At 44.3% G+C, this 8,161-nt stretch overlaps 1 protein-coding gene across 1 annotated transcript; it reads right to left on the bottom strand.

Annotated features, from left to right (window-relative positions):
- Positions 1 to 1,986: 1,986 nt before the first annotated feature.
- LOC120391986 (protachykinin-like) lies at positions 1,987 to 7,923 on the bottom strand. Its single transcript, XM_039516248.1, has 5 exons — positions 7,813 to 7,923; positions 5,615 to 5,714; positions 4,770 to 4,802; positions 3,516 to 3,569; positions 1,987 to 2,161 (listed from the first exon to the last, which is right to left on the bottom strand). The coding sequence occupies exons 1-5, from the start codon at positions 7,921 to 7,923 to the stop codon at positions 2,109 to 2,111; spliced, it is 351 nt and encodes a 116-aa protein (XP_039372182.1). The 3' UTR covers positions 1,987 to 2,108.
- Positions 7,924 to 8,161: the final 238 nt, after the last annotated feature.

The following is an 8,161-nucleotide window of genomic DNA, read 5'->3' as shown; positions in this document are numbered from 1 at the left end:
CTCAAGTTGTCAATTCCTTCCTTTTAGTTTTCCTGAGCAGTGGGGATTTAAGGTGACTCTTCCATCAAGTGAGACTGCTTTTCCGTTCCTAACGTGTAAGATACTTTAATTTTGAACCTGCCTTTATGCTGTCATTGTAATGGGGATAGTGATTGAAGCAGCCTTCAGGTTGGCTGCCTTAAAAATGTCCTAGATCCTGTATTAGCTTTGTTTAGAAATGACTCTCTGCGGTGGATGGTGCTGTTGGGAATGTGTAACTCTCGCAGGTACAATAGCCCTAAGACCATACCTCCAACGTCCATACTTCATACCAAGCTGACTGTAGTGGCCACCCAAAGTTGTTGTAAGAAGGGAGGAGCTTCCTAGGACTGATGGACCTAGTTGTTTACCCTGGCTGTTCTTCCATGACCATGGCACCTTTTAGTCTCCTGTTGTCTGCCCGTGGCACACAGTTTAGTCTCCTGAGGACTGAAATGCTTTAGTCAAATGGAAGTCTTCAGGCTTAATATAGGGGTATAGGGATAATTAATGGGCTGTGCTATAGAGGTAAGATTGGGTGATCTAATAGTCCTTTCTGGCCTTAAACTCTTTGAAATGAGACCTATTTCCCCCCCCCCCACTCCCCCAGGAGAATTTTGAAGAGCTAAGTCTCTGTCTTTTGAAGATCAAAAGTTTGAAGTTCAAGGCAGACCTCAAAGATTTTGAGCTTTTGCTACAATGTCTGATTTAAATTGGAAGCTAATCAAACTGCTCTGGTTCCATCTCTCTCCAGAGATTCACTGTGGGAAGCAAATCATCCTGGGTTCCCCTTTTTTCTGCTCTCCTCTCTTACCCTCTGGTTGGGATGAGCATCCGGGCACCTACCCTGTGTTGCCATCTGCTTCTGTTCCTCCATGAAGAGGAAGAGCCTTTGATCAGCAAGGAGAATATATGAAACCTTGAAGATGAAAACATTGCCAAATAGCTCTGCTGGCATCATTCCCCCACCCTTCTCCTATAGTGGAAGGGTTGGACATTAGAAATAAGGGAATGTCTCACCCTGGTGAAGTCTGATACTCTTGCCGTAGAAAACAACTCGTGGAGAATTTGACAGAGAACCATTGATCTTGGTAGCTGTACCAGTAGATCACTGCCTCATTTATTAGACTACAGGGACAAGAGGAAATATTAATGTGATGCTCAAGGTTTCTGTGAGGATCACACAGTATTTGTGAGGATGTAGAGGAGAACATTGCTCTCAGCCAGCAGCTGTATGTATCTGTCGAGAGGAAGATGGGGCTGAGAGAGACTGTATTCTCTTTTAGCTGAGGCTGCCATTGATTACTAGGAAATTCTTCATACTCTTAATGGCTGAAAGTTTACTGAATGCAGTAGCCTCCTAATTACACTCTGCACCTTAGACTACAGAGCACTGTGGCCTAACCTACCAGAGCGATGCACCCCATTATAACACTGCTGAGCAATTGTTCTGGGTACAAATACAGAACAAAAAAAATCTCCATTCCCGCCCACAACAAGATGACTGAAAGCTTTTCAGGAGCTATTTTTTGTGCTTGCCCCACAATGGATGCTTATTGAATTGAAATGGGAGATGAAGGAGAGAAAATAAAGCTTTCTTGCCATAATTGTTGTGTACTTTAGTTACACAACTTTTATGTCCCCAGTAGCTCCCTGCAGTTAGGTTATTAACTTTAAAAAAACTGAAGAAAAGATACTAGATAAGCATTTCCTTCCTCTTTTGATTTTTAAGAACTTACATTTCAGGCTTTATCACCTCAGCAGAAATAATGCAATAAGGAAACCAAAGTGTGTATCTGTCTGTCTACAGGAGTAAGAATGGGATGTACTAACCCTGTGCCCTGCTCATCGAATGTGATGTAAAGAAAGCACCAACTCTTCCCTGCAACAGCAATAGATTTATACATCATAGCAGTTTGACAAAAGGAGACAGTAGTAAAAGAAAAGATCCTTAAAGTGCTTATCTGGTACGAGAAAGCACTATGTTACTCCGTTCATGGGGTGTGAATAGATGAGCAGATGACATAGCTATCGTAATCTAGTGCTTGTGAAGGAAAGGAGCAGATGTTGGTCACTGATGGAGTGTCGTGCTATGGCTCCCATGCAGGAAGTGGCTGGCTGTTGTCCCAGTCCTGTGTTGACTCTGTAGGAGGAGAGAAAAAGATCTGCATGAGGGAAGTCTATTTGGATTGGTTTCTATAGTAGCAAGGGCTCGTCTACACTTGAAACGCTATAGCAGCACAGTTGTAGCGCTGCAGCTGCACCGCTGAAGCACTTCAGTGTATGTAGATGCTACCAGTGCCAATGTGAGGGGGTTCTCCCATTGGAGTAAGTAATCCACCTCCCTCACAGCCAGTAGCTAGGTCAACAGAAAAATTCTGTCAGCCTAGTGCTGTCTACACCAGGTGTTAGGTTGGCTTAACTGTCGCCCAGGGGAGTGGATTTTTCACATAGCTGGGTCCACCTAACTTTTTAATATGGACCAGGTCTGAGATCCAATGAAGACCTTCCGTCCTGATAGGAGGGGTAGTCTTGTGGTTAAGGCACAAGGCTGGGACTCCTGAATCCAGATTTCTTGGCTCTGCCACAGACTTCCCGTGTGACCTTGGGCAAGTCACTCAATCTCTCTGGGGCTCAGGTTCCCATCTGCAAACTGGGATCATTTCTCCCACCCCTTGTTGATCTTGTCTGTTGAAAATGTAAAGGTCAAGGACTGTTTCTTACTATGTGTCTGCACAGAACCTAGCACACTGGGGCCCAGATCTTGATTGGGGCCTCTAGGTGCTACGTTAATACAAATAATAATTCTGGAGCAGAAAATATATGCAAGTGGAGGCGGGTGTAAGAAGACACCTGTGTTCCAGTAAGTTTTAGCTTCCTTCAAAATCATATAAACTGCAGCTACAAAATATTCTATGGAAGAGAAAAACGGTAACTTGGAAAAACTTTGCACAGAGGGGATGAAGTCATGCTATCGTGCAATAGTTATTCCTAGCTTTTAGGCTGTGCTCTGGTGTGGACGTAAAGGTGGGAAATGCCCTATCCTCACACCCCAATATTTGGGAATCAGTATCTTTTTAAATTGGGCTCAAACTAATTTGGGTAGGAAAGTTGGCGATTCCCAATTAGTTAATACCAGCTGCTTCTCAAGAGTTGGAGCTGGAATAGTAAATCAGCAGCATGTAGTATATATGATGGTAAATTGCCAAGAGGGCAGTTCCTTATTGAAAGGGATTGGGGGAGGTGGTGATAAAAACCCTGTGCTGCGTGACTAAGATGCAACTGTACACGCACAAATGCCACCAGAGAGACTTGAACCAATGAGGGTCTGTCTGCATCAAGCAAAGTTCTTGCAAACTCCAGCAGCTATAGAGGATTCCTATAAATATGTGGGCGGAGGAGGAGGACAGGTGAATAATGAGCTGAGAGCTCCCTGTCAGAATAGCTGACGGGAGAGAGACTGATCTAAGGAGCGTCAGGCATGGGAGCTCACCCACCTCCACTGGAGGATCTTCGTCCCATGAGTCCTATGAACGTCTCTCCTTGGTGCCCTAGCACGGAAAAGAGATGCAGAGGTTGGTAAGGAGACGTATAAAAGTGAAACACAGCCTATTACAGGCAGGAAAAGTAGAGGGGGACCCATACCTATAGTATGTCAACAGTGGACATGAGAATTGGTCATTTCGGCCTCCCTTAGGTCTGGTTTACACACAGTTTTTGTACCAATAAAACTATTTTTATACCAAAATAGTTACAAGCAGTAAAACCCCTAGTCTGGCTGCAGTTTACTGATACAAGACATCTTTATGCTGGCATTATTGCATCCACACTAGGGGAGGGTTGTACAGCTTTATATGGATTTCAAACAGATATTAGCTAAAGCATTACACAGACAGGGTGTAGACAAGCCCTTACTCTGGCTTTGTCACAGATTCCCCTGCAATATTACTGTGAGCCACTGTCCATTGCCGAACGGCCATACTCTAGAAGTGTGAAGAGCCTTATGTCTCTTCCTCTGCCGCAGGCCCAGAGCTACTCCGGAGCTGAGCGGGGAGGACAGTATTGTTCCTAAGAAGGGACTTTGGTTCAAAAAATGTTTGTGGTTTAAAGCTAGGAAGAAAAAAAAGCTCGGACAAAGTTAGTCTGTCTGGATCGACCTGACCCCAGGAAAGCCCGGAACTAGGTGTTAAGTGTTGACCTGTGCAAATAAGAATCCTCTGAGGGCAGGATGGAGGATTGACGCTTTCCCCTGCCCCTCATTGTTTGGAACGAGAGGTGTATTCTGAGGGTGTGAGTATGAGACTGAGACCCAGGGCCACCCAACTCCTAATCCCACTGACTCCTCCAGTGGCCATGGACAAGTTACTTCACCTCCTGCCTTAGTTTCTGTAGCTGTAAAATAGGAATGGTATTTATCTGCCTTTATGGAGGGCGGGGGGGGGGGGGTAAGCAGCATGAGTATGTTTCAAGATGGTTTTTGTGCTCATCTCTCCTTTCATACAGATTGGAGCACATCAGCATGTTACAGCAATCTCATTAGTAACATTTTTCCTCCCCTTAGCAACAGATCAAGGTACCACTTAGGCTCTCGTTAGGATTTGGTGGTGGAAAAAGCTCATCTGTCATTTTTAGGGACACAGAGGCAGGTGACTAAGCAAAATTATTGTGTCTGCCTCTCTGGGCTGTGGGTAGGGGTGAACGTGCATCACTGGCTTCACAAACAGAAAGACGAGGGTAAAAGAAACACTCACTCTTATGCTCCACTGGTGAAGTATGTGGCACCCCTTTTTAAAAAGAAAGAGAGAAATGAAGGTTGGGCGTGAACACCTCGTTCTTTTCCCCTGAATCTCTCCCAAGTGATCTGTGTAACGTCAGATATGCATTTTGCTTATTACACTGCCCACATTCTAGAGAGATGTACAAGGTCATGTGCTATAATTGCAATGGGATTCCCTCTTGGGTGGATATTTAATGTAGGCGAAGAAGAGGTGGCGGATTAATACTGTGTTGCCAGGTGCTCAGATCTAGTCTCATTCTTGTGCAGTGGAGACGAGCAAGGACCAGTTTTGCTGTGTAGGAAGCACTCTGAGCCAAGGGAGGGCTTGTTCCTCAGAGAGGCCATTTGAGCAAGGGAGTGGGAGAAGAGTGACTTAAGTTCTGCTCCTAGCTCTGCTACTAACTCACTCTGTGACCTTAGTCAAGTCACTTTGCCTCTCTGAGCCTCAGTTTCCCCATCTCTAAAATGGAGATAATGTTGGTAACCTTTGGCTCCTCTGATAAGTGGTATTGTTGTGAAAATATCGACCCTTTGATTATCAGGGTGCCACTGATAAATTCTGAATGAAATCTCTTCAGGCAGAACAATAGTGGTTGTCACAAAGGATCACAGAAGTGAGGGGAAAATAGAAGGCCGTTAGGGCTGCAGTGTGAAAGCAGCTGACCTCCCCTTCACCAAAAGAAAAGCCCAACAGTTCTCTCGTTGAACAAGGGAAAGTACTGGGTCCTTGCATTCAGTGGCAATTTGCATGCACTGGTCTGAGGGACTAAGCAAGGGTGGACGCTTGTTGCTTTCATTTCTGATAAGCACTGAACTTACCACTAGCCCGTTTTCCCATCAGGCTGTAGAACTGCTGGAATTTCCCCCTTTTCACCAGCTGTGCAAAGCGCTGGAGTGAGCCGCTCTGCAAGCCCTCATCCTAGAAAGCAAAAGGGAGAGCCAAGGACAGAAGCTGAAATCCCATCCCCGTTGTTAGTAACGAACAAGGAGCTGAGAGTCTGGGAGCGAAAACTTCCCTTCAAGCAGCAGCTTGGAGCCTTGAGGGTGAAATAGTTAAGAGATGCCAAATTGGTCATGCTACTGCGTTAGCTTCCTACACATGCAGATACTGATATCTACAGAGAGTTGATAGGACTTCAATAACACAGCTTGACATTAATTGCCATAGTGCTACTTAGCTTGGGCCATTGCCTCAGGTCATCCCTCCACTGAAACTCCAGGAGTTTCCAATCCCTGTAGCTAGATAGTCCAGGCTATGAAATTTCCACTCAGAGCTCAGATAATTTTAACCACTACACACTGGGCAAAGAGTGATTTTCATCATGGCTCTCGTAAAGCCTCAGGAGGCAAAGCAGGAGCCTTGCTGTATATACTTTGCAAATGAAGAGGTAAAACAAACCCCAGTGTGTGTGGGCCCAGCTCTCCATTGCAATAGAGAATCGGGCTCATTGTGTGCGCTGTGGGGGACGAGTGTGTTTCAGTGTTTGGTTTTAAACAAACTCACAATTCCACTTTTTCTTTTGTTCCTTATTACTGAGATATAGCCTATAAGTGATTTCTGCCACTTGTAATGTAGAGATTCTCAGATGCATTAATATATGTCACGAATGTGGATTTTTTTAACTCTAACCTCATGTCCTGGAAGGCTGGAACTCTTATAAAGGGTAGGAGTTAGTTCCTGTTTAATATATCCTGCTGTTAGTAAAAAGAATGTTTCAAACCAAAAAATCACAGAATTTTTGAAGATCCATGAGCCTTCCTGCTTCAGGGCATGAGCCAACCTCTAATGGATGGGAGTCAGAAGGAAAATTTTCTGATGGACAGGTTATCCCATAACTACCTGCTGTAGGGTTCTTGCATTTTCCTCTGAAGCAGCTGGTACTGGCCACTGTCAGGGACGGGACAGCAAACTTATCTGATCCAGTCTGGCACTTCCTATGTATCATTAAGACATTACAGGGTTCCACCTTTTGCTTTCAGCAATTTTCCAGGCAACTTTGCTTGTAGCTTACAAATCATAAGAGGAGTTTTCAGACTACCAGGCCTGCTAACTCACCATGAGATCTGAAACTCCAAGCCATACTGGGACAGTAGTGTGGTCCAGTGGCAAGGGCATTAGACTGAGAGTCAGGATTCCTGCATTCTGTTCTCAGCTCTGCCACTGACTCGCTATATGACCTGGGGCACATCATGGCCTCGCTCTGTGACTCAGTTTCCCCCCATGTAAAGTAGGGATGAATATCATTACCTTCTTCTATAAAGTGCTTTGAGAACTACAAATGAAAAGCACTGTGTACAAGCTAAGTATGGTTGTTATTTTTTCCCTTTATTGCCAGTAGAAAAGATTACAGTACTCAGTGGAAGCTTGCATGACAATTTAGCTGCTGATACATGGGGCAGAATATATTTTAGCTTCCTGTCCCTTAGCTGCATTGGCTAACACTTACTAGTGATAGAGATCTGAGCAGATAGGACTTGAAGAAGGTGCTATATTTAACGTAGCCCCTTTTCTGTATGCAACTGCACTTCAAAGCAGATAACGCTGTCTAGAAACGTACCATATGTAGTAACCCTTCAAAGTACCTTATTTCTAATGCACCCATTGCTGTGGTGTCTAGCACCAGTGGGATTACTGATGGATGTTTTTCACTTCTGAGAAATCATTCCTTTAAAAATATGTTACACACTTTTCCTTTTTAACCAGAGAAGCTTGAGGTGAAGTCACTTAACCTGTCTAGGTCTCAGTTTTCTGGTTTGTAAAGTGGAGATAATAAATACCTCCCTACCCACCACACCTTCCTGAGGTGTTGTGAGTATTGTTGTTTGGAAAGGACTTTGAAGAGAGCAAGTCCTACATCAGTGCAAAGCATCACTACCAGCTCTTAGTGGTCCTCCTTTGCAGTTAAATCAGACTGTGCTAAGATACTGAGAGAATAAATTCCCCAAGCCATAAATGGCTTCAAAACACCCTCCCAGCCTTCAAAAATCCACAAAGAAAGGAAGAATAAGCCATTTACCTTCAGAGATGGGGCCGTCCAAGGGTCTTCCTCCAAACTGGGCACATCTTCAAAACAGAAAATCTGTGAACAAAGAAAAATCAGCAGGAAAAAAACTCTAAAGCTCTCCATAGCTCTTGACAAAGATCCTCGTCTAAACCTCTACTGGCAAATGTTGAAATAGTTGGGTTTTAAAGACCTCAGTGAGAAGGTTGGGGCTCTTTCACGTTCTGCTGAAGGAGTTTAGAAGCGAGATCTTGGGTTTTTTTCCTCACTCGTTTTTGTTTATTTCTGTCTTACAGCTGCACTGTAAGTTGGTAAGAGCCAGAGCTATGTGCATCAGTTTAATAAGACATCAATTCACGAATTC

This window comes from Mauremys reevesii, linkage group 27 (assembly GCF_016161935.1).
Source record: "Mauremys reevesii isolate NIE-2019 linkage group 27, ASM1616193v1, whole genome shotgun sequence".
Classification (NCBI taxonomy): domain Eukaryota; kingdom Metazoa; phylum Chordata; order Testudines; family Geoemydidae; genus Mauremys; species Mauremys reevesii.
The sequence above is the reverse complement of the archived record's forward strand: the minus strand, read 5'-3'. Positions and strand labels throughout refer to the sequence as shown.

Bases quoted from the DNA above. Each gene is read 5' to 3' on its own strand.
- LOC120391986 (XM_039516248.1), bottom strand. From the start codon at position 7,923: ATGGAGAGCTTTAGAGTTTTTTTCCTGCTGATTTTTCTTTGTTCACAG. The intron at 4,803-5,614 runs GTAAGTTCAGTG...CTTTTTAAAAAG, and splicing joins GATGGGAAAACGGGCTAGTG to GGGTGCCACATACTTCACCA. The intron at 3,570-4,769 runs GTGAGTGTTTCT...TTTCCGTGCTAG, and splicing joins TTCACCAGTGGAGCATAAGA to GGCACCAAGGAGAGACGTTC.